This window comes from Acinonyx jubatus, chromosome C1 (genome assembly GCF_027475565.1).
Source record: "Acinonyx jubatus isolate Ajub_Pintada_27869175 chromosome C1, VMU_Ajub_asm_v1.0, whole genome shotgun sequence".
Classification (NCBI taxonomy): Eukaryota; Metazoa; Chordata; class Mammalia; order Carnivora; family Felidae; genus Acinonyx; species Acinonyx jubatus.
In genome coordinates, this window is record NC_069381.1 from 109648898 (window position 1) to 109675027 (window position 26130).

The 26130-nt window shown below is 36.2% G+C and overlaps 1 protein-coding gene across 1 annotated transcript in view; it reads left to right on the forward strand.

Moving 5' to 3' along the window:
- The window catches only part of MAP3K2 (mitogen-activated protein kinase kinase kinase 2), a 96610-nt gene extending 70980 nt beyond the window's left edge, over nt 1-25630 (forward strand). The window contains exons 10-17 of the mRNA XM_015062500.3: nt 463-530; nt 707-799; nt 2375-2581; nt 4144-4292; nt 4668-4799; nt 9181-9310; nt 14630-14807; nt 16270-25630. Coding sequence (XP_014917986.1) covers nt 463-530; nt 707-799; nt 2375-2581; nt 4144-4292; nt 4668-4799; nt 9181-9310; nt 14630-14807; nt 16270-16495 — 1183 coding nt within the window. The 3' untranslated portion in view covers nt 16496-25630. The remainder of the gene's footprint in view (nt 1-462; nt 531-706; nt 800-2374; nt 2582-4143; nt 4293-4667; nt 4800-9180; nt 9311-14629; nt 14808-16269) is intronic.
- Nucleotides 25631-26130: the final 500 nt, after the last annotated feature.

A 26130-nucleotide genomic window follows, 5' to 3' on the forward strand; every position in this document is an offset into this window, starting at 1 on the left:
TATTTTATGTTTATTTATTTCTGAGACAGAGACAGAGCATGAATGGGGGAGGGGCAGAGAGAGAGAGAGAGAGACACAGAATCAGAAGCAGGCTCCAGGCTCTGAGCTGTCAGCACAGAGCCTGATGCGGGGCTCTAACTCACAAACCATGAGATCATGACCTGAGCCGAAGTTGGTTGCTCAACTGACTGAGCCACCCAGGCTCCCCTATCGATTAATTTTTAAAGCTAGGCTTTTGCCTCCCTGCACCAAGTAAGTGTTTAAAAAGAAGTCTCTCTTTTTCAGTTATGTTGACATTTCAGAGTGAGCTCCTTTATTCATATATTTATATATATATATATACACCTCATATATATGTATAATTTCCACACATACTTACAGATACTGATATTGCATAAAGATATTTTAAATGTCTTATTTACATACTTACTCTTCATTTAACATGACATTTTCTGTTTTTAGAGAGAGCTATCCAAAATCACGAATGCCTAGGGCACAGAGCTACCCAGATAATCATCAGGAATTTTCAGGTTAGACTCTCCGTATTCTAAATGTTTAAATATTTGTGTCATTAAACAATGCTTTGGCTGGGAGGGAGAGGGGAGTTTTGTTTTTTTTTTAAATGAATAAAAATGTGTAAATGTGTTTTTTATTATTAGAGATATTTGACTTTTTTATAACACATAACTTTCTTATGTCTCAATAGACTATGACAACCCTATCTTTGAGAAATTTGGAAAAGGAGGCACATACCCAAGAAGGTATCATGTTTCATATCACCATCAAGACTATAATGATGGTAAGCTTCTGTAACTAGACTACAAGAACAGCTTGTTAAAAATCTCAAAAATAATCAAAATCAAAATCACATTTTTAAAATCTCATATTTAAACTATTAGAGATAATTTTTTTCCTGAATCACTTAGTTTTTCTGCTTAAAACCATTTTTGAAGGGTACCTGGGTGACTCAGTTGAGCGGCTGACTGGCTCAGGTCACAATCTCATGGTTCATGAGTTTGAGCCCCGCCTCAGGCTCTGTGCTGACAGCTCAGAGCCTAGAGACTGGAGCCTGCTTTGGATTCTGTGTCTCCCTCTGTCTCTGCCCCTCCCCCATTCTGTCTCTCTGTCTCTCTTTCTCTGTCTCTCTCAAAATAAACATTAAAAAAACCCAATTTTTGTTTTTTTTCCCCCAATATATGAAATTTATTGTCAAATTGGTTTCCATACAACACCCAGTGCTCATCCCAAAAGGTGCCCTCCTCAATACCCATCACCCACCCTCCCCTCCCTCCCACCCCCCCATCAACAAAAAAAAACCCAATTTTTGAAAGAAATTAGGTAACTAAAACGATAACAGGTTTATGCCAGCTTACCACATAGTACTTACCTTTCCCTGAAAAGAAAAACTGTAATTAAAAAATGATATTGGGGGTGCCTGGGTGGCTCAGTTGGTTAAGCGTCTGACTCTCTTAGTTTCAGCTCAGGTCATGATCTCATGGTTTGTGGGATCAAGCCCTGTGTCAGGTTGCATGCTGACAGCACAGAGCCTGCTTGGGATTGTCTCTCCCTCTCTCTGCCCCTCCCCCACTCATACATGCACACATACTATGTCAAAATAAATAAACTTAGAAAAAATGGATATTAACTAGAAAATTATTCCTCGATGATGGAATTCATACTTGCATTGTCCTTTTCAAAGAAAAAAAAATACTACTAAATTTTCTAACTTTTGTTCTTATAATTGGAAATGAGAATAAAGTACGTTTTTTTTCTTTTTATCCAGAAATGAGAGAGTGCAGTGATTTTATGAATGTGGGGGGGGGGGTGTGTTTTTACAAAAGACATTGAATTTGTATTCAGATCCTGTTTTTGCCCCACTTTTCTCATTTCTGCTTCTTTCCCCCCTTTTCTCTTGATTTTCATTTTTTACTTAATGATTCATTGTTCAAAAGGCTATTTCCTTGAACTTAAAAAAAAAAAAATACTACTCTTAAGTTTCAAACATGTAAACAAGGGGCACCTGGGTGGCTCAGTCAGTTAAGCATCTGACTTCAGCTGAGGTCATGATCTCCCAGTTCATGGGTTCGAGCTCCGCATTGGGCTCTGTGCTGACTGCTTAGACCCTTCAGAGCCTGGAGTCTGCTTTGGATTCTGTGTCTCCCTCTCTCTCTGCCCCTCCCCTGCTTGTGCGCGCGCTCTCTCTCTCTCTCTCTCCCCCAAAAATAAACATTAAAAACAAAAGTTAAAAATGTAATCAAATAATCATTGCTATTTTAGTTTCTTAGACTTCTATTCCTCATGTTACAAATTTTAAATACTTTGAATTACAGCATATGAATAAAAGTTGTAAGGTAATCCTGTTTTGATTTTATAGGTCGTAAAACTTTTCCAAGAGCTAGAAGGACCCAGGGGACCAGCTTCCGGTCTCCTGTGAGTTTCAGTCCTACTGATCACTCTTTAAGCACTAGTAGTGGAAGCAGTATCTTTACCCCAGAATATGATGATAGTCGAGTAAGAAGAAGGGGAAGTGACATAGACAATCCTACTTTGACTGTAATGGACATCAGCCCACCCAGCCGTTGTAAGTAAAAGAAATTGGCACAGTGAATGTTTAGCAGAACCTTTGCAGAACTTTACAGTATTAAAAGGAATAAATACCAAACGAGTCCTCAGGGTGAGACCCAACTTCTCAAAAAAAGGTAAAAAGGGTATTTCTAAAAGTGGTTGGAATATAAGGTGTAAGTACAGTGTTACTGCTAATTACTTCAGCTGATTCTTTCCTTCTCTTTAGTTAGTAAGATTGTTACCAGTCTGTCATTTATTCGTTCATTCCACATATCCTTGTTGAGTACCCAACTGAGATTCCAAATATGACCTCTAAAATGTAGTCTAACGGGGAGAATGTTGTGTGGAGAAATGATTATTGTATAGTATTTAATCTAGATCTTGAATGTGAGTAGGAATTCACTAGCTCGGAAGGTGATATGTGTAGGAGGTCATGGCATGCTCTGAGAATGGGGAATAGTTCATTTTTGGCTAAAGTGAAGGGTATCTTACTTGAAACAGTAGGAAAAGGACTAGAATGGTAACTAAGGCCAGATTGTGGAATATTTGGACTTTATCACATAAGCAGTGCATACCAAGATTTGTGCTCAAAGGTATTTATTGCAGCAGCATTTGAATATTTCACATTCATCCCTTTTGTTCTAGTGTTGTCATATTTTACTTTTACATCTGTGACCTACATTGTTGCTATTTGTCCTTTAGACAGCTATTGTTTTTGAATTGATAAAAAATAAGAGAAATAAGAGAAGAATATCTTTGATATATCCATCACTTTATTTCTGTAAATCCAGGATTTTGTAGACTATAGGTTATATAGATTCCGGATTCTGTTGGGTATCACATTCCTTCTGCCTGAAGAATTGCTTTAAACCATTCTTGTAATGTAAGTCTGCTGGCAATGAATTCTTTCAGAGTTTGTTTGAAAAAGGTCTTTTTTCTCCTTTACTTCTGATATATATATATATATATATATATTTTTTTTTTTTTTTTTTTTTTTTTTTGATACAGAATGCTGGGCAGTTTTTTTCCTTTTAGCACTTTAAAGCTATTTTTTTCCATTGTCTTCTGACTTGTATACTTATTGAAGGAAGGTCTGCTGTCCTTCTTATCTTTAATCTTCTGTAGTATTCCCACCCTTGCTCCTGCTCCAGCTGCTTGCTGCTCTCAGGATTTTCTCTTGTTAGAATGAGAGTGATACTCTGTCCAGCTTTCTACATCGTAAGCAGGTGGAAGACTAATTACAAATATTGCTGCAATAAAGCTTAGGAATGGTGCATCTGACAGTCCACAGTACCTTAGATTGAGTGAAAGATACTATTATATTTTTAATTGAGGGAAAAATAATCTGTTTGGAAAACATAAGGCATGGGGATATATGAACCTTGTTTGGGTTTAGAATCTTAGAAAATTGAGGAGAAAAATTTTCAAAGATGATCATTATGAATTTGGATGATAATGATTTTCCCTTATATCCACACATACTCAATTAAGGATGTCACTAATGCAGTTTACTCATTTAGTCCTTAACCATTTGTGTGCCATCTGGGTATTCCATTTTAAGAAAATATTCTTTTTTAGCACCTCGTGCTCCAACCAACTGGAGATTGGGCAAACTTCTTGGCCAGGGAGCATTTGGCAGGGTCTACCTCTGTTATGATGTCGATACAGGAAGAGAATTGGCTGTTAAGCAAGTTCAGTTTGACCCTGATAGCCCTGAGACCAGCAAGGTAAGAATCACTGCAAGCTACTTTGTCACATTTATAAGAAGCATTTTTACTAAATAAATGTAACGCAATAGAATATTTTGTTTTCCCTTAATACAAATTATTTGTGAAACAAATCAGTAATTTAACTACTTTGTACTGTGACTTTTTTTTCTCTTTAGTACTCAGTTATATTCCTGATCGGATTTAGTATTGCTTTAGTATACCTTCAAGGTCTATTACTGTTTAGATAAAATAAATAGATAAAATAAAATAAAATGTTTATTCCTTGGGAAGTAAAAATTTCAGAATGAAATCACCTTGATGGTCCATGAAGTTCGAATGTTTTGCTTTCACTAGCAATGCTGTAAAGACTTAAAAGTGAGTTTTGTCTTTCAGGAAGTAAATGCACTTGAGTGTGAAATTCAGTTGTTGAAAAACTTGCTGCATGAACGAATTGTTCAGTATTATGGCTGTTTGAGAGATCCCCAGGAAAAAACCCTTTCCATATTTATGGAATATATGCCAGGGGTAAGTTAGTACGTCTTATGAAAATAAACATATTCTCTTTCACGTCTTCAATGAGGAAAGAAAAACTAAAACTTTGATTATAATATGTTAAACTACTTTAGAAAATTTTGAAAGTTTTAAATTATTGCTGGGTAATGTAATTTTATTTTGTTTTCATTTATTAACTCATTTTTTTAGACAGTACTGAGGTATACTAAAATAGGTTTACAGGTACCATAGCAGTCCACACTCAGATTTCCCTAAATGATCTTAAAATAACCATAATAGCTGGTTTATACAAACCAGGATCCAGCCCAGGACTGCACATTACATTGAACTGTTATGCCCCTTACTTCTTTTTTAATCTAGAACATTTTTACATGACATAGGTTTGACAAAGAGACTAGGTGCTCTGTTGACAGTCTCACCTCCTAGATTTCTCTAATTGTATCCGCATAGTGGTGTTTAATTTGTTCCTTTATCTTCTTATTTCCTGTAAGTTAGATTTAGTATCTAAATTAGGTTTAAGATGTGGCATTTTTTATTAGAATGCATCATAGATGATACTGTGCATTTCATGTTGCATCCCATTAGGAGACCTACAATTTCTGGTTGTTCCTCTATTAATGATGCTAAGATTGAGTGTTAGATTAGGATGATTGACATCCAGATTTCTCTGGTGTAAGATTTTGTTTATTCCTGAAGACCAGAAAGTAACGTGAGCTATTAGCAATGGCGCATAAGAATATCCAGTTCCTGGGGTGCCTGGGTGGTTCAGTCAGTTGACTGTCCAACTCTTGGTTTCAGCTCAGGTCATGATCTCACAATTGGTGAGCGCAAGTCTCATGTGGGGCTCCTCAGTGCCTGTGCAGAGCCTGCTTGGGGATTCTCTCTCTCTCTCCCTTTCTCTGTCCCTCCCCCACTCGTGCTCATGTGCTCTCTCAAAATAAATAAACTAAAAAATAAAAATAAAAATAACATCCAGTTCCTTTTCAGTCATCTACCTAATGTTTTTAACATGGATTGGTAATCATTGCCTGAGTCAGTAGTTTCAATAGAAATTGCAAAATGTGACTTACAAACTGTTATTCCTAGTATGTAATTTTTAATATTTGTAGGGTTGTAGGGCACATTTTAATATTAATGTTTTTCAAGATGGTGGTACATTTACTCTTTTAAAAATACATGGCATTCAGGGCGCCTGGGTGGCTCAGTTAGTTGAGTGTCTGACTTTGGCTCAGGTAATGATCTCAGAGTTCATGGGTTTGAGCCCCGTGTTGGGCTCTGGGCTGACAGCTCAGAGCCTGGAACCTGCTTGGGATTCTGTATCTCCCTCTCTCTTTGCCCCTCCCCTGCTTGTGTTCTGTCTCTGTCTCTCTCAAAAACGAATAAACATTTAAAAAGTTTTTTTAAACACATGCTTTCATGTACTTTAACAGGTAATGTATATTAGGAAAAACATTTGATTTATGGGTCTCTAAGTGGATTGTTTATTAGAAATGTATATGTTTAATGTACAAATTTACAGTTTGAGCTTATGGATCAGTAAAACTGTTGACCAGTATCTAATAGTAATGGTTTTAATCATCCTGTTTCACAAGAGCAGCAGTAAACTTTACTTTCTTATCATCATGAATAATTGTTTATAGAGACACTGTTGTTACTCATCATTGCTACTTTGTATTTTCAAAGATTCTGTTGATAGTATAAATTAGTTGGGTTTTTTTTTTTAATTCCTTTGGAAAACAAATTGGTGGGATGTATTTAAATGCCATAGAAATCTTCAAGACTTTGAAGACTTTTGGACTGGTAATTTCACAGAAATTCATTCTACAGAAGTAATCCAAAAGAAGGAAAAAGTTGTGTATATTTATTTTAGTATTGTCTGTGATGGAAAATGAGTGCCCACGGTAGAATTAAATTACGATGGTGCTGTCAAGAGAATATGTTAAAATTGTGAAGGCTATGTTGCAAAGTTAGAGGAAGTACTTACAGTAAGAGAAAAAGAATATAAAATAATTTTTAATAATGATGATGGTGTTTTAAGAGTACCTGTATTTGGACAAGGATAGGAGAAACTTAAAAAATGAAAATGTGTCATGTTGCAATTGTGATAGATTTTTCTCTTTTATTCACATTTTGATTGCTGTTTGTATAATAAGTATTTAAATTGGAAATAGAAAATTCTGAATAAGCATGAATAGAGGTCCTGATTGTTGAAGATAAGATTAAATGGTTCGGGCTCTTGGGTGGCTCAGCTGGCTGAGCGTCCGACTCTTCATTTTGGCTTAGGTCATGATCTTATGGTTCCTGAGCTTGAGCTCCAAGTCCGGCTCTGCACGACAGTGCAGATTCTCTGCCCCCCCCCACACGTGTGTTTGTGAGCACTCTCTCAGAATAGATAAACTTTAAATTAACCATTTAATTGGCTGGGACTGATTTACATCGCAAGTGGAGACAGGTGATCCTTATATGTTTAGCAATCTTAAGACTAAACCAGGACCATTCAGGAAGAGGTGTTAGATTCTGCTTCTCATTAACTTCACTTGGTTTTGTAAGGGCAGCTATCTCTTCGAAGTATAGGTTGTCAGTGAAATCATGTTACCAAATTAATCATAGTTCATCAGCAGTCTTAAATGAATTACACATATGCCAAGCCCATGGCATATAATGGTCTGGACATATATGATTTTATTAACTGAATCTCCAAGTTTGTGAAAGATGCTATATAATTCTCTCATTAAATTTGCCATGATGATCTCTTTGTGTCCTCGATTCACACTTTGCCAAGATTGTCATCCCATTTTTCAGTTTTCCCAAATGTAGCCTTCTGTTTCTTAGTTGATCTAGAACTGCTTTTGGAATAGAACCATAACTTTATTCTCAGTATCTGGACTAGCAGCTAGCAGTTGATTTCTCTGTTACACACACGTGCATGCACGCGCACACACACACACACACACACACACACACAGTTTTTATCTCACAGTACTTTGCAACTAATTCCACTTGTTCACATCGAAGAAGATAACTGTGTTTTTGGTACACAGGAGTAAATAGACTACAGTGATGGAGCTGTTAGCAGCTATAGGCTACTGGCCCAGCTGCCCAAGGCCCAGAAGAGCCTTAAGTCCATCACTTGTTTGCAGCCTACAAGTAATTTGGGGGCTTATTATTTGGACAGCTCAGTTCTAGCTATGTTATTTTGGGTATTACTACAAATAGAGACACAATAAGTGGACTGAACAAAAAGCCACGTTGACTTGTAGGTGTAGGTACTTGGCTGCCTAAGGCTTTCCACAAATGTGTTTGCAAATTTGGGTCAGCAGAATTGCATCTTGCGGTCCCCCCAGATGTTGTTGATGAATAGTGGAAACAAGCAAATGGTTAAACCTGTAAAGTCTAAGAATCTATTTTCCTATGGCAAAGTATACCATTGGCCAAAACTCAAGGAAAGGCAGAAACATTTGGATATAGAATAGATTTTATCCTTCAAGAAACATTTTATTCCTATCTTTTAAAGTGGTGATTAGTCATCAAATTTGCACATTGGAATCAATCAGTAGGGAAGCTTTTTCAGAATTCAAGTGCCAGTGTCTCACCTCAGTGATTCAGCATTCTCAGAAATGGCACCTCATCTTGCTTTAAAAAGCATATAAGAAAATTTGAAATTCTTCTTTAGTATATTTTCACATATTTTGAACTAGAATGTTGAGTATGTATACAAAGGAAAAACTTGCCCATTCTTTCTCCTGAGAAGTAAATTAGCAGATATCAAACAAATAAGATTCAAGTAGAGCATATAGAAAAGAGCAAGTGAGAAAAACAAAAGTATATTCAGGGCAAAGAGTGCAAGATTTTATTATTTATTAATTAATTAATTTATTTATTTATTTATTGTTTTTAATTTAGAGCATGATTGGGGGAGGAACAGAGAGAGAGGGAGAGAGAGAATCCCAAGAGGTTCTGCACAGTGAGTGTAGAGCCCAGTGCAGGGCTCAATCCAGCAGACTGTGAGATCATGACCTGAGCTGAAATCAAGAGTCAGAAGCTTAACCAACTGAGTTAGCCAGGCACCCTGCTCTCCCAAAAAAGGAAGATTCTAAAAAACACAATTGCAAGAACAGGAGATCGTTAGAACCAACATAGTCATGGAAACAAGGGCATCAGTCAAAAAATACTTTTAAAAGGCTTCTTTCAGCTGTGACCATACTCTTCCAGGGTTTGAGTCAGGATATGTAGTAGAATTTATGTTAATTAGATGGCATATAATGTCCTTAATGTACTCTCCAACTAAAGCCTCCTAGTCAGGAACTAAAGATCCTTTTAAAAATATTTAATAGTGGTTTTCATTTCAAACCATACCATAGTTTTTTTGTTTTTTGTTTTTTTTCCCTTTTAGGGTTCAATTAAGGACCAACTAAAAGCATATGGAGCTCTTACTGAGAATGTGACTAGGAAATACACCCGTCAGATTCTGGAGGGCGTACACTATTTGCACAGTAATATGATTGTTCATAGAGATATCAAAGGTAAGTGATGAAGTATTTTTTAAGCATACAGTTATTTTTTTTGTGAATCTAAATGAAACAGGTGATATGATTTAAGAAATTTAACATTTAAATTAATACATCTACCTTTAAAATATCTTAGGAAAGCAATTCTGCTTTTTTGCTGACTCTGTCGATATTCTGACCGATGTTCAGGTCTTCACAAGTGGGTAGCTCATCTGTCATGGTTCCAGAATCAATAAAGTTCAAATGATCATAAAAATGAGACCTTTCATACAGGGGAACATACATATATAGAACATAGGCATTAGAGTATAGCAGTTGAGAGTAGGGGCTCTGACACCAGATGGCCTGGTGCAAATTTGGGCATCATTGTGACCTTGGTCAAGACATATAATCTCTCTGTGCCTTAGTTCCTCATTTTTAAGGAGGATAATAATAGTGTCCAACTCATAGGAATTTTGTAAGAATTATAAATGAGTTACTTTATATAATATGCTTAAGACATATATTTAGGAAACACTCAAATTAGCTGTGATGGTGATATGCTTTATGTTGAGATCATATTTAAAGCCATGGGGGTAGGTGTCACTATCTAGGGAGAGCGTAAGAAGAGGGAAGAAGAGAGCCCAAGATGAGCTTTGATAATCTGTAACTCAGTTAAACTCTCTTTTTAAAACTCAGAAACCCAACTGTTTTCAGGGAGCAGGTACGTAAAGGAAGTGAATGATGTGAGACAAAAGCAGTTGGCAGAGATGTTTCAAATTATGAGAGTGCCTACAACTTTGTACTGCATAGCGTATCCAGAGGTCTGATTCTGTAAACACTGGGTTGTGGCCCACATTTAAAGATCACTTTATTTAATCGGTCAGTAACAAGCACACACACATGTGCAGTTGATCCTTGAACAACACAGGTTTGAACTGTGTGGGTCCACCTATTCATGAATTTCTTTTTATAAACTGTGGTACTGTGAATGTATTTTACTTATGATTTTCTTAACATTTTCTTTTCTGTAGTTTACTTTATTGGAAGAATACAGTATATAATACATTTAATATGCAGAATATGTGTTAACTCTTCATGTTATCAGTAAGGTTTCCAGTCAACAGTAGGCTGTTAGTAGTTAAATTTTGGAGGAATCAAAAGTTTTACGTGGATGTTCAACTGTGCCGGGGCAAGGGGTGCCCCTAACCCTTGTGTAGTTCAAAGGTCAACTGTGAATAATAAAAACACATTTTTATTGGTTTTTCTGGGGACTTTTTTGAGCTATTGGGTATTTAGTTTCTTTCTGGTATATGTTACATCATAAATATGGCCATATTCAGGCCAAAGGGAACATTCCTAACACGTTTCTGGTGACAGAGTAGAATCTGCTTCAGAATGCCCAAGCCAGATCGCTGGTATGGAGTGGAGCTTGCTAGTGTGTCTGGGAGGATGAGTACCTGCCTACTGATCTAAAAAGAAATAGTCTTTCACCTCAGTTGTCAAGTACAAAACCTGATAGCTTCAAGAACCACGTAGGGAGATTCTTTGATTGCAAATTATTCTATTAGGAATCACTTCTATTCAAGCCAGTTTCTCTTTAGTTTTCATAATGAGGAAAGCTAGAGGACCTGAGGGCAGCTACCCCTCAGTGGGTCCTCTTCTAACCTTGCCATTCCGGTAAATGAGGAGGCTGGAAGCAAGCAGATTTAAAAGCATTACAGGGCAAATAGGTTGATAAGAGAAAAGCAAGATATAAAACTGGATATGCAATGTGATCTCAAGTTTGCAAGATTAAAGTACAACCCAGGAGAACAATTTCCATATAATTAACAGTGATTATTTCAAAATGGCAGGATGAGTGATAGTTGTTTTCTTTTCATACGTTTTACTTTCTGTATTTCCCAAGTTTTTATAATGTGCAGTTTTTATTTTTACTTTTATTTTTTTTAATTGTGCAATTTTTAAATGATGAGGGAAAAGGAAAGATAGTTGGTTGCTCTTAAAGTTTAAATCCATGAGTTCATAATGAAACTTAGGATAAAAACGAATTGATCATTGTTGCTAGGAACCAGCTCATTATTTTATAATCGGGTTCCTTTATTCTGCTTTTCTGTTACAAACTATACTACAGAGGACCAAATAGTGGATGAAAGGAAACATCTTTATAGAAGTGTGTTGGCTAACAAATGAGAAAAGAATAATAGTATCATTTTGCAACCACTAAGGAATTAATAGATGTAAGCACTAAATATGAACAGTTGCTGACATCACTAAAACAAAGCCAGTCCAGCATTATGTACTTCCTATTTGTAGAATAATACATCATCATCCATGTAAGTGGTTCTGCAAAAAAAAAAAAAAGCAAAACTGAACCTGAATCTGATCAAGCCTCTAGATTCAGCTACGAATTATAGAACACATATAGCACAGATGCATATGTAGAATGACTCCTTGGGATGGAGACAGCAAGATCTGGACCATAAGGAAGCTATAGGCAAACAGTTCAGATTGTTCATAAATTACAAAGGAAAAAAAGGGATTGGAGGGAACTTTAGATTAGGAAAGACTTAAAAGATAGATCAGTGAGTCTCAATGTATGGACCTTATTTGGATTCTGATTTTTTTTAATGTTAAAAATAGCATATATTTAATAATATTAAAGAGTTACTGTCCATCCTCTTAGGTGTGATGAGAGTTTATATTTTAAAGATAGGTACTAAACTATTTGTTGATCCTGGTGTGTTGAATTTGCTTCAGATAATATGAGGGGGAGTAGCTAGCAGTATACATACTGGTGGGGAAAGATTGTGGGTACTATATTCTTGTGTATGCTTTTGTGTGTTTGAAAAGTCTCCTTAAAAGCCTACTTCTAATGTACTTAAAATTAGCTTTAAAAAGTTGCAAAGTTATTTTGGTAGCTTGGCTACACAGTTTCTCCTCAGCGTTCATAAGAATGGACATTGGTTCGTCATTGGTGATTACTCCATGGCTTTCCCAGTCTGTGTCCATGGCTCCCCCAGTCTGTGACCTGCCTGGGATTGTTCTTCCCATCTCATTGACAGTAAAAGCTGGCTGGTTTGTTGTCCTTCCTCTGGCTAAGCATTTTATAGGGAGTGGCTTTTTTGACAGAATATCTCTGCAAGTTTTGAGTGGTGGGAGATGTTAAATAGGCAGTGTGCTGTTTTTGAGGATCACTGGTGTCCTTATAACACGCTTAGTCTCATGGCATATAGAGAATGGATCCTGGACCCTCCTCTGGAGAGAGGCTCTGGGGAGTCATTGCTGACTAGCTGGGGAGTTTGCTGGGAGAACAGAAAGACAAGTACAGAAGTCCATGGTGGGAAATGCACAGTTTACATTCTCTCTCTTCTATAATGCATATTTTCTCTACTGTTCACTCTCCTTCTTAGAGGCCATTAAAAAAAAAGGATAAAAGGACAAATAAGGAGGTTTTTTTTTAATACAATATAGTTAAGGTAATGGAAGACTTAAAAAATGAAAATTGAAGTAAAGCTTAAAGATTAGAACAGATATGTTAATATAATAAATTGCTTATTTACGAACATGTTATGGGGGTGCCTGGGTGGCTCAGTCGGTTAAGTGTCTGACTTCAGCTCAGGTCATGATCTCACAGTTTGTTAGTTTGAGCCCCGCATCAGACCCTGTGCTGACAGCTCAGATCCTAGAGCCTTCTTCAGATTCTGTATCTCCCTCTCTCTCTGCCCCTTCTCTGCTCATGCTTTGTCTCTCTTTCATGAATATTAAAAAAAAAAAATTAACAACAAAAAAAAGAACATGTGTATTGAAGAAGCTAAAAATGAGAATAGAAATAATTTATATAAGACAGAAACCAGATCTACAATCCCCGAAGAAAGATTGAATTTTAAAATGATAAAGGGAAGAATAAAGAATAAGAATAAATTAACATAGCACCTAGACCTTGATTTCTGATACCATTCTCCACTAAAAGGAACCAGGGCTCCTTGGAGGAATGACTGATTCTAGGACTGGTGCAGGAAATACACAAGTTGAGCCGGGAGCACCTTTTAGTGCCAGAAAGTAAGAAAATGCTTTTAAATACCCACAAAACCCAAAACAAACAAGAACACAGTGATTCAGGGTATGGCCAGGGGACACAGGAGCCAATACAAAGAGCTCCCAATGGTCAAAGCTGGAACAACTTGAGCAAAAACATGATGCCATATTTGAGTATAACTCAGAGTATAAAATAAATATGTGTATTTATACACAAAAGAAAATATGTGTATTTATATAAATGAAGGGTTGAATGAATAAATAGGAGAGAGGAGACAAATGTCCCTTGCAGAATAATTACAAATAATTTATGTAGCTGGTCAGCCTTGAGCACCTTAACTGGGGATTGTGCATAGTGAGCTTCTTCCAAAGAGTGCGGTATGGAAACGGGGGAAGAGTAACTTTCAGTGTGGAACTCAGCAAACACTATCTCATGCCCCACGAGCAAGAGCAATTTATAGTAAATACAATTAGAAGTTTATTGTAAAAGTGAAATTTTAAAACAGCTCAAAGCTAACTTATAGAAATTGAGAAATAAAATTAGTATAAAACAAAACCCAGTAAGTACTAAGAAAAACTGTAAAATGTGAGACAACTAACATTAAATTATAGTAGTGGGGAAAGTGCTAGAAATTGTTGATTATGATGGTCCCCCAGGAAGTCCTTGAGGAGGAGCTAGCTCCTCAGGGAAAGAAGCTGTAGCATGGGCTTCTCGCTTTGTTTCAGAGAAACTGGGGCCAAAAGCCTGCTGTTGCTTTCTGCATCCTTCTCTGAGCTTCACATTCTTAACTCTTTCCCCCTTTTTCTTTGTCATCCTTGCCTCCCACACACTCCAGTCCTTTTCAGTGGGCGAAGCTTTTTAGTTCCTGAAGTGTACAGAGCTGACTCTAAAAATTCAGTGTTTGTGCAGTAAGTCCTTAATGAGCCCTGGCTGTGTGACTGGCATCATGCCAGGTACTGCTAGGAAGACGAAAAGCAGCCTAATTTTGGAGACAGACTGAAGAGTCTACTAAGTAATTACCATTGTTTTTTTAAAAATTTTAGGGACGCCGAAGTGGCTCAGTCGGTAAGTGTCTGACTTCGGCTCGGGTTATGATCTCACGGTTTGTGAGTTTGAGCCCCGCGTCCAGCTCTGGGCTGACAGCTCAGGGCCTGGAGCCTGTTTCGGATTCTGTGTCTCCCTCTGTCTGCCCCTCTGCTGCTTGCACTCTGTCTCTCGCATTGTCTCAAAAATAAATAAACATTAAAAAAAAAAATGAAAAAAATTTTTAAACAGCCAATAAAAATAATGAATTGAGGATGTTTTTGTATTTTTAGGTGCAAATATTCTGCGAGATTCAACAGGCAACGTCAAACTGGGAGATTTTGGGGCCAGCAAACGCCTTCAAACCATTTGTCTTTCGGGGACAGGGATGAAGTCTGTCACAGGCACACCATACTGGATGAGCCCTGAAGTAATTAGTGGAGAAGGCTATGGCAGAAAAGCAGACATCTGGTAGGTTTTGATGCTAGTTTTGCCTGAAAACACTTACCTTCTTACATAATTCCACCTAAAATGGAAATTACTGAGCCAGACTTAGATAATCTTTTGTACTTTTAAATCAGATGTCAGGAAGGGTGCCTGGGTGACTCAGTCGTTAAGCGCTGGACTTCGGCTCAGGTCATGATCGCACTGTTTGTGGGTTCAAGCCCCACATCGGGCTCTGTGCTCACAGCTCAGAGCCTGGAACCTGCTTTGGATTCTGTGTCTCCCCCTCTCTTGGCCCCTCCCATGCTCATGCTCTGTCTCTGTCTCTCAATAATAAAGAAACGTTAAAAATTTTTTTTAAAAATCAGATGTCAGGATTACAAGGATTACTATCATTTTCATTTTGCTTTTTTTTTTTTGAATGTTAATTTATTTTTGAAGGAGAGAGAGACAGAGTGTGAGCGGGGGAGGGGCAGAGAGAGAGAGAGAGGGAGACACAGAATCTGAAGCAGGCTCCAGGCTCTGGGCTGTCAGCACAGAGCCCAATGCGGGGGCTCAAACTCACAAGCTGTGAGATCATGACCTGAGCCGAAGCTGGACACCCAACTGACTGAGCCACCCAGGTGCCCCTTCATTTTGCTTCTTTGTGGCTTAATAATTAAACAAAAGGAGTTTTTGAACCTGTTTTCCTTTCTTTAGACAGGATTTCATCTAAAGCAGATTTCAGCATTAGAAAACTACCTTCATTTTATTTCCCTGAAGATCTTTGAAAGTTATTAACCTTTTTTGCTAGTATCTTGTAATTCAGTTAATCTTTAGTTTTTTAATAATTTTAAGTGAGAACATAAAATGGTTATTTTCTATTTCTCACTGAGAAAAGTGTTTAATAGATTAATCATTTTAGGCACCTAAAGGCAAATAGTTTCTTTTTTTTTTTTATTCTTTTTATTTTTATTAAAAAGATTTTTTTTAATGTATGTTTATTTTTGAGAGACAGAGCACAAGTGAGGGAGGGGCAGAGAGAGAGGGAGGCATGGAATCCAAAACAGGCTCCAGGCTCTGAGCCGTCAGCACAGAGTCTGATGTGGTGCTCAAACTCATGAACTGTGAGATCATGACCTGAACTGAAGTCCAGCGCTTAACCAACTGAGCCACCCAGGTGCCCCAAGGCAAACAGAATTTCTAATGTTTGTGTCCTTTGTAAGACAAAAGTAATATTTAATAATCAGGTTAGAGAATTATATAATATCAAGCAAAAATTATAAAATTAATAATGTTCTCTGCCTAACCATTTGAATTAGCCCTTATTGTGGTTTATTTTCATTGATTTTACCTTTAAATTTTAGTTTTATATAATTATAATCCTTCAATGAAACTTTAAACTTGAAGTCAAGTTGTATTTAAATGTATATGGACTTCAGTCCTGTTTCTCGTGTCATTAAGTGACTTTCCTTCATGGTGATACTGTTTGTGTAATTTTTTTTTCTAGGAGTGTGGGCTGTACTGTGGTGGAAATGCTAACTGAAAAGCCTCCTTGGGCAGAATTTGAAGCTATGGCTGCCATCTTTAAAATTGCCACTCAGCCAACAAACCCAAAGCTGCCACCTCATGTCTCAGACTATACTCGAGATTTCCTCAAACGGATCTTTATAGAGGCCAAACTGAGACCTTCAGCTGATGAACTATTAAGGCACATGTTTGTGCATTATCACTAGCAGCCGGTACCTCTACTGTGCCTCTACCCAGCTCCCATCAATTCATTCACCTTCTCTCTGACTGCACTTTTCTTTTTTATAAAAAAGAGAGATGGGGAGAAAAAGACAAGAGGGAAAGTATTTCTCTTGATTCTTGGTTAAGTTTGTTTAATAATAGTAACCTAAATTTTTTATATTTAATCTTTTTTTTCCCTTTCAAGAACTTGAAACTCCTTTTTTTTTTTTTTAATTTTTTATAATGTACTGATGTGGTTCAGAGAGATAAAAGCACTTTAGTACATAGTCACTCTTTTTAGTACAAACAAATCATTTAAAATACCTAAAGATTGTAGAGTCTTTCCCTGCGTCACTGACCGATTGATTCGTGGTGATGGGGAGACATGAAAAACAAGGAGAAGAAAATGATGTATGATTTGTAGTTTTTAGTGATAGTATTTAAAATAGATCCTCATTTGTGGGGTTGAGCCCTAAACTTGAGTTTAGGGTAGGTACTCAACTTAAAGAATATAGGTTCCTTCTTATATCTGTATTCTTTAGATCCTAACCTCTGTCTACCAAGCTTTTTGCTCAGTAGGAATCTCGATAGAAAATATGAATCTCTAAGAGGTATGTTTATTTGTTAATTCTAACCAGTATAATAAGCAAATACACTATAATAGATCCATGTTACTGGAATCTGTAAACCTTGAGGGATAGCTTTCTGCTTAAAAAAAAACAAAAAAACAAAAAAAAAACGGTACTATTTTAGTTTAAAGCAGATATGGGAAGTCAGTGAGCAAATCCAAATTAAAACGGCAAAAAAAGATTGCTCTATATCAGCATGCGAGCAGATGAAACCACATTTGCCAGTCAAAAGAAGTAAGGAAAAGAAGAACTAAATATTGTTTAGTATATTTGCAACTGTGTTCTTTATCAGAGGTAGACAGTCCCAAAATTAAGGGAAAAAAAAATAATCAAAATCATGTATACTGTATTTCCCTATTTCTAGCTCCTGATTCCCCATGGATAACATTCTTTGGGAACTAAGAATTTAACTTGGAGTATCATGTGTTACAGCTAGTGTCATGAGATAAAATCCTTGTTCTTGGGATCACAGAATACTAAAGCACCAAAAAATAGTTACCATGTAAAATAGTGGTTCTCACGTGTCAGATGAGGTTACTTTTGCTTTGCATTTGGCAGTGCCCAGAGATGATTTTTCCTGTCACAACTAGAAGGATGTTAGTGGCATCTGGTGTCCCAAAGCCAGGGACGCTGCCAAACAAACTACACTGTACAATACAAGTACAGCAACCCTGTTCCCCAAGTAAAGAACTATCCTGCCCAAAATGTTAAAAGTGCTGAAGTTGAGAACCCTGATGCAAAGACCAGCCCCAGTTATAAACTGAAAACAGCCATTTGCAGAGCAGGGTCCTTGCAAAAAGTAAATTTCAGAGAAAAAGTGATGCACAGTGCATAATGAGGGTTTTACAAGAGCAGATACCACTACTTTAAGTCAAGGGTGAGTGATCTCAACAAACATCAGATAGCAATCCTTTCCTTACCAGCTGCATATTACACCAAAACCAGTACCTTCCATTGTAGAAACAAAATGAATTTAAACACAGAACCTGTTAAACCCAGCCATCTGTATGTATTCTTTCCTCAAAAGTCAGTTCATAATTGTGAGAAAAGCAAAGCATATCAGAAAAGAGTATTAACTATTTTATGGGAAGGTTTAAGGTATTTCTAGTATAGCGTATCCCCTAAGAGCAAGGGCATCCAGTGGAAAGAGGCAGCTGGGAAACTCCCATTAGCTCTAATGGACTTATGCTACTGAAAAATATCAATAACATCAGTAATTTGGCTACTTGCGATTTTTTCAGCATATTAAAGCAAGTGCTAAGTGCTTTATTTTTAAAGGTTAGAAAATAGTCTTTTTGGAGGCCCTAAATGTGTTGCCTTTTATAGGGTTCATAAGGAGCTCTGGTATTTTATTTTCTGCTTAAAGGTATGCTCTTCTAGGGACTCTTTTAAATTACTTTGTTTCTGAAGATAGGTAGATCTTGGTTTCCTATATCAAGGTCCTATCTGGCATTTTCTGTAGGAATATTTGAAATACCACTAGCTAGGCTGAGAAAAAAGTCAAAGCACAAATATGCTTGTCAAAGTTTCTCCCATACGCTCATAATCAAAGGAAGCAGCTTACAAAGAAGAATATGAATTAGTGGCCCTTCCCCTGGAAAATCAACTGCCAAATCTTGTGCTATAAACATAGTAACCAAGGATGTGGATCTATTATAATTTCTTTATCTTTTATGAGTGAAGGCATCTCTTCTGCTTGAGCAAGATGGTATCTGGACCAGTGGGCTTTTCCTTCATTCCTTTGTCTTGTGTAGTCTTGATTTCCTTTGGGCTCATTTTTGGTCTGTCAGGGTAACCAGCAGTGTAGAATATGAGACAGATGCTCTTTAGAGAGAAATCTTGGGGGACTGTGAAACCCAAAGCAAAATCATTTGCTTTCTTCAGTCTCTTTTTTCTTCTCTAAGTGCCATAGAAAATAAATTCACCTGAAAAGAAATTACTGCTTTAACACTGCTGCAGAAGACCTTTGTTTTATAAGGAAAATGTGGGAAAGTATCGTTCTTTATGTAAAGACTTTAAAATAGACTAATAGTTTACAGAATTGCTATATAAAATGTGATGTGAATTTATTTCAAACAAGTTGTAAAGGTACCAAAACCACAATAAAAGTTAATATATTATACAAAAACTACTAGAACAAAAAAGCTTGAAGTGGGATGAGGTGTGAAAGACCAAAAGTAAATTAAAAAAAAAAAAAATTGAAAAGAACCTCGCCCCCCCCCCCCCATTAGGGGCAGTTAAATATAACACTCCAATTTTTTCTTTCTAATAATGGTATGGATCAACAAATGAAATTTGAACTTTTAAAGATGATTCAATGTATTTTGTTTTTTAAATGCACAACTGATTCTTCTATACTGTAATATTTCTTTGCTGAGGCTGGAAAATGGTCAGACTGCTGACTTTGTGCCTTTAAAATGTGTTCTGCTTTGATAGTGGCAGACTTTTTGGTGCTGGAGAAGATTCACTAGCAGTCTTATATGTGCTTTTCAGGAAATATCTTTCTACGTAGGCCTTGAGAGATTCAAAATGGCATGACTTAGGCTTGGACCAAATACAAGATCTTTTACATTGCAAACAAACTGTACTGAATAAAAGGGTTAAAAAACATCACAATGACTAATGGAAATTTTGATGGTAATTCTTTAAAATGTATTTAAAAGTATACAGACTTTGAAATTTTCAGTATGAATATCTTGAAAATTTTTCAATTTTTCTCATTTATAAAACATGTTTCTAACTTGAAAATGCCTTAGAAAGTTCTCAAAGGCAGTCAACCTTACATAATTTCTATGAGATTGGAATGTTAATGCATAGACAGAAATATAAAAGAAAATGAAAACTTGAATTGGCTTTCACATGAGGGAGGCTTTATTTTATTACCAATAGAAAGTACATGAAGAAGGTGGAATTATTTCGTTAATAGCTCTCTGCTGCTTTAGCTTTTATATATGTCAGGTGTGGTCTGTAGTACTTCTGAGATGGAATTGTTATAAGATATGTGAAGACACTAAGAAAATCAAATCTGAATAGTTTATAGGGATGACCAAGCTTGGGTGCAAAAGCCAAGATGTTCGTCAGATGCAGATTGACCCACAGAAGAGCTCTGTGCCAATGGTTTCATTTGGGGTCTAGAGACCAGTAGCTGGATACACAGTCACCTGGTGTCAATCAAATATAGGAATCTATCAATTTCTTTTAAAGAGGGTGAGTCTTTTTCACTTGCTTATTCAATAATTGTGGTTTATTATGTCAGGTACTAGATTAACTTATCCCTTAAGTAGGTCACAGTCTAGGAGGAAACATGGGCAAATGGATTCTTATTTTATGGCATACCCTAACTCTGAAAGTTTAGCACTGATTTTTTTTAATTCTTTTTTCTTTAAATGTTTACTTATTTATTTTGAGAGAGAGGGAGTGGGAGAGGGGCAGAGAGAGGAGAGAGCAAGCTTCGCAAGCGGGCTCCGCACTGTCATTGCTTAGCCCATCGTGGGGCTGGAACTCACAAACTATGAGATCACGGCCTGAGTTGAAATCGAATCGGAAATCAAGAGTTGGACACTTTACCAGCTAACCCATCCAGGTGCCCCCAGCAGTGATGTTTTAAAATGCTGTTGTTTTTTATGAAATGAGGGGAAAGAAATTTTGGGTAATCTGGCTGTTACAAACTAAAATGTCATTAACAGAGATTAAAAGTATCCCCAAATTGGAGGGACCCTCTGGGGTCAGGAGGCCTCTTTCTCAGAACTCCCTCTTGTATAAAAGTTCAGTACCTACTCAATTCCTGTGATGAGGGGCATAAATTCCATAGGTTTTTTTCCCTGCTTTTTCTTTCAAAGAGAAAATAAATTTTTTTTTTAGTCTAAACTATTAAAATACCCAAAACATTTGATAGAAATTGAATCCTGTCAACAGTGTTACATATGCCAGGATCAGGACAGTGTCTTGAGACCTCATTATTTTATATTAAGTTTGGCCTTTTTACAGATGTAATGTTCATATTTATTTGAATTTTAAGATTGATTAACTATTAATGAAAAGCAATTTAATTGTTCATTTTTGGTAGTGCCTTTTTCTCTGTATGCCTTAATTTTATTTTATATCAATAATAATTCAAGTTACCCACCGAAATGAAGGTTTTTCCAAAATCAGTAGGCTTCAAGAGTTCATTTGGCCTTGGGACTGTATATTGACCCTTAAATCTTTCTTAATGCCTGCTTCCTCCTACCCTTTTCTACCTCTTTTTATTTTACATATATATATGTACATATTTTACATCTATATATGTTAGAAGAGAAACATTAGCGTTAGTCTATGATAGACAAAGTGCAGTCTCCACTAGACCTGAATGCCTACGATAAGGATAGAAAGAGGTATTCTAATTCTAAAGAGACATAGCAAATTTTTTTGCAGGTTGGTAACTTGACTGTCAGTCACATTGGCACTGTCCAAATTCTTTGTATATCATGGTTTAGTGATGATTTTCATAGCAGGGCTAGAATGGTTGATTTTGCCCTAAAGAGGTGATTTAAATGGTTTACAAATGTTAAGGCAATGAGACTTAGGGCAATGCGCAAGGAATCCAGGGATAGCAGTTCTGATCCTTACTTTTAATTAACATTTTGACTAAAAACTCTTACTTTTCTGTGAAGAGAGAGACTGTGTGTGTGTGTGTGTGTGTGTGTGTGTGTGTGTGTGTGTGTGTGTGTCTGTGTGTGTGTCTGTCTGTGTGCACGTGGGAGTTGGGGCAGGGCTGGGAAGGAGGGAAAGGTATGAATGTTCAACTAGATTAGTCTCCGTTCTTAGAAGAACAACTGAAAAGTGTATGACCTACTGATGTGGGTGAGTGTAATTGTCTTCAGGTAGGAACGCCAGCATATTTTCCACAAGTAGCTAGTACAAGTGATTGTTTAATAAAGATATTTATTGTAAATTGCCAAGCTTTTGGTTGGTAAAAGTAGATTAAAATTGAATTTGTGTGTGTGTATAATAGCTTATATATAATTCTGAAATAGAAAATAATTGATTTTGCATAGTTCTTCATGAGCTCTTTGGAATAGAAATTCTTCCAGACATTATGAAAACAAGCTTCCTTAGCTTACCAAGTATTCAAAAGGAAATTGTCTTATACCTCTTTTTGGTTGGCTGAGAAGGCGTGCTGTGAAGCCACTGTTCCTACTTCATAGTTGCTTTAGCTTTGCTTTGACTTCTGCCATGGTCTGGACGGTATGCCATAATAGAGGTGGAAAGTATCAGGGCCAACCATCTCTCCATACTCACCTGTCAGAGCTGTAGATGGTGATGAGCTCTCAGGGGAGTCTAGAGAATCTTCTCTTGGTGATAGAGCAGACATGGTTCAGTCTCAGAAAGTTGAGGGAGGAGTCATAGCTAGAGTAAAGAAAAGAATACATTTTTATTTGTTGCCTGTATACAGTCTCATGTAAGTCTTCATATTTTTCATAATTATGCATTTTAATTGATAGTAGTATGATACTTTAGTTTATAACGGCAAAGGCATCTAGTCAGTGAGTACTGTTATTCCCTATGCCTGATGACTCCTTGTTTGTATTCACAATCTGTATTATCAGAATCACTTTAAACCAAAGCTTTTATATTCCCTGCACACATAGCCAAAATGATGATCACTGTTACTTCTGCCCACCTGTAAGCTTATAGTATAATTGTGATAAAGCAGGTACTTGTAGAATTTGTATCTCAATCTATCCTTCAAGTAAAAAGACAGGTGCTCAGTATTTGCATTTAGACATACAGAACTTACTTCAACTATTATGGAACTATATAAACATTACAAACTTGAGCTTGTACATGTGCCAATCTTATTGTCATTTGACCATAGATGCATATACGTATACGTTGACATGTGATGCCTCAGGTTGGTGGCATACTTTCTTCCTTGTGTCTTAACATTTATGAACTTGTGTTTGACTTGAGGGGCTTTTAAGAAAGCTGTGAAGAAAAGTAGGTTATGGGCTGACGTCTGCTTTGTGCCATAGACATTTTGGAACATAAGGAAGAGCCTGCTCTCCAGTATACGTGCAGAATTCGTCCCCAGATAAGGATTTCTTAGTCCCTTTATGCCAGTCGAGAATGGTAAAGTTTGTGACTAAACTGAAAAGCACTTTTGTGTTCCTTTATATTTTTTTAGAATTAAAAAAAAAAAGAAAACATGTAACTAGTGGTGATTTTAGCATATGTATTACTTGGAGGGGAGAGAGAAGTAACAGAGTCCCATCTTAAGCTCTATTAGATACTTAGGCTCCAAAATGGATTTGACATATTCTAATTTTTCCAAAGACTTTTCCACCTGGAATAGGAAGAGAGAGCTAGTGGAAACATTTGAGCTGGAAAGGCTTATGGGCAAAGGAAAGTGGGCCAAACCCTTGCAATATACCCTGTTCAAGTGCAAGTACAGTGTCTACAGATAAGAATACTTCTTTAAAAACAAACAGTTGTTTGTAATACAATCTTAATTAGTAAGTAAAAGGTTTACATTTTTTCTATTGCTATTGGTTTTAAAATTTGCTAGCCTGCATTCTGAAATATTATAAGAGTTAATACCAAAAATACTTTTAATGTCTGACATCTCTTACATTTCACATGGTTCTTTTTATTCAAGTATCATTGTAAATAAAAGTAAACTTGGATAAATTTGAGAATAAACTTTTAATTGTTGCAAACTATGATTATCAATTTGTAAATTTACCCTTTGACCTAATGTACATTTTTTAACGTAGCCATTAAATTGTCTATATTTAATCTATTAGTTTCTCTCTGTAAACGTTTTTAATCTCAGTTGAATGCTGGGCAGTTTATAATTATGTACAAAGGTGTTTTTTTCCTATCAAAGTTGACTTTTGCACATTTTTGGAAATGTTTAATTTGTACACTGATTTACTACTCTGACCAATAATTGTTGATGGATGTATGAGTATCACGAATGCGTGCATTGAACTACTGTCTGTGTCTTTTATGTTTTAACTTCTTTCAAGATGTAGCCATCAGTAACTGCACTGCTATTACTGACTTAAATGGACTTTCTTGCTTTTACAAAGTATACTTATCTATGGTTCTATCTTTGTTGGAGAACTCAGGAGTTCAACATCGCTTTCTGATTTTGTATGTATTCTAAAATCATGACTAAGTTTAAAGTATGCTTGTAACTCTGTGTATCAGGGGATGTGTGTGTGGAGATGTCTTTTTCTGTCTGTAGGCACATGTATATATCCCAGTAATTTCTTATTTTCATTTTATTTCTACATTTTTATGAACTTGTTTTATATGCGTACTGTTTAGTTAGAATAATTAAATATATATAAAAGCTTTCTGAGAGATTATTTACTATATGAATATATTTTCAGCTGGCTGATCAAAAATATTTTTTTAATTTTGTTTTTAACCATTTAAAATGTATTTGTATTTCCAGAATTGGATGCAAATTTACTTAGATATCAATTAAAATACTCTTGCAAGGAAGGGAATTGAATTCTCCTGTGAGAATTCTGTGAAATGCAAATTAAGAGGAAAACTAGGTTTTAAAGCAGTAGCAAGAACACACTGTCCACAAAATGGCCTTTGAATCCTCAAAGCTATGAAAAAATGTGAGAAACTAAATTGTCTTGAAGAGATGTCAAGATTTTTTATAGCTGCAGTTGCTGTTGGCCTGTCCTGTTGTTTTTGGGTATTTTCCTATATTCTACCCTAAAGATTTAAACTTTTAGTTTTTCTCTTACTGGGCAAAATCAGACTGCATTTATAAAACAGTACATTGACATATTGTGATCCTCTGTAATTGACTATAAATTGGTTTAGAAAAGTTTGAACATACATTGTTGTGTCTTTAGTGTACTGTGTATTTTAAGTAACTGGCAGAAAAAGAATTGGAAATTAAGTTTCCAATCTGACAATGTTATTGTACTTAAGGAAAGCCTTGTTTTTAATATGCGGTACCACGTAAAAATTATTTGTATTAGGAATAAAGTCCACTGTTGAAGTTGAATGTCACTAAACGTATTATGTTACAAGGAGCCGGTATGATTAGAAAAACCTACCAGAAGCCAGATACAGTGTGGTATGTGCCACATTTCATGCACATTTTGACTTTGTGTTGTTCATTCGAAATTGTGCTTGTAAAAATGTATAAAATTTCTGAGTTTTACAATTTTTATGTACTTATTTTTTCTTGCTGGTAAATAGCTTTTTTTTTTGAAATCTAATGTGAAAGGAAACCATGTTTATATTTTGTTAGTGATCAATGACTTTGTTTATATGGAAATCTGTATATTGTTGGCTCACATCTTTGTTTAGGTTTCTTGTGCATGAAGGCCTGCAATAATTAGCACAATGAAAATTGCTTTTTCTTACATGTTAGTTCATTTTTTTTGAAAGATTGTGGTGCAAAGGCTTACTCTGAGTAACCTTCTGGACTTTGGAATGAATATAAATGAATGGCACTTTGAGTGTTAATAAAGCTGATATTTATTTCCACTGTGATTGATTTGTCCAGATCTGTTCTTGACACAGTGTGTTCTCAATTGTCCCTCCTTTGCCTGAGTTGATCACTCTCTAGGACACCAACCACAGACTGACCTGGAAAACATTGCAGTTAATCTTCCCCTGGATAGATCTGTAATGTCCTACCCAACATGCTCTGGCATGCCTTTTAATGGACACTTTAATTCTCGAAATCAGAAATTAACAGTGATTAAAAACAAAAACAAAGCTTACTACCAGAGTGTAAGGAATGGATACTCCCACAGTATTAAAGATCATTTACATTAATACCTTCATATAGAGGCAACTTAGTGATGCAAGTCAAAAACCTCAGAATCTTGTATATCCTCTCACCCAGCAATTTTCTAAGAATTAATCCTGTGGAAATGGTTGCAGATGGGCCAAGATTTGTCTATAAAAGCCCAAAATTGAGGCTTTACAGGTCCCAAAAATAGAGGCTATTGTAACAAAGTATCACAGAGTGGGTGACTTATAACAGA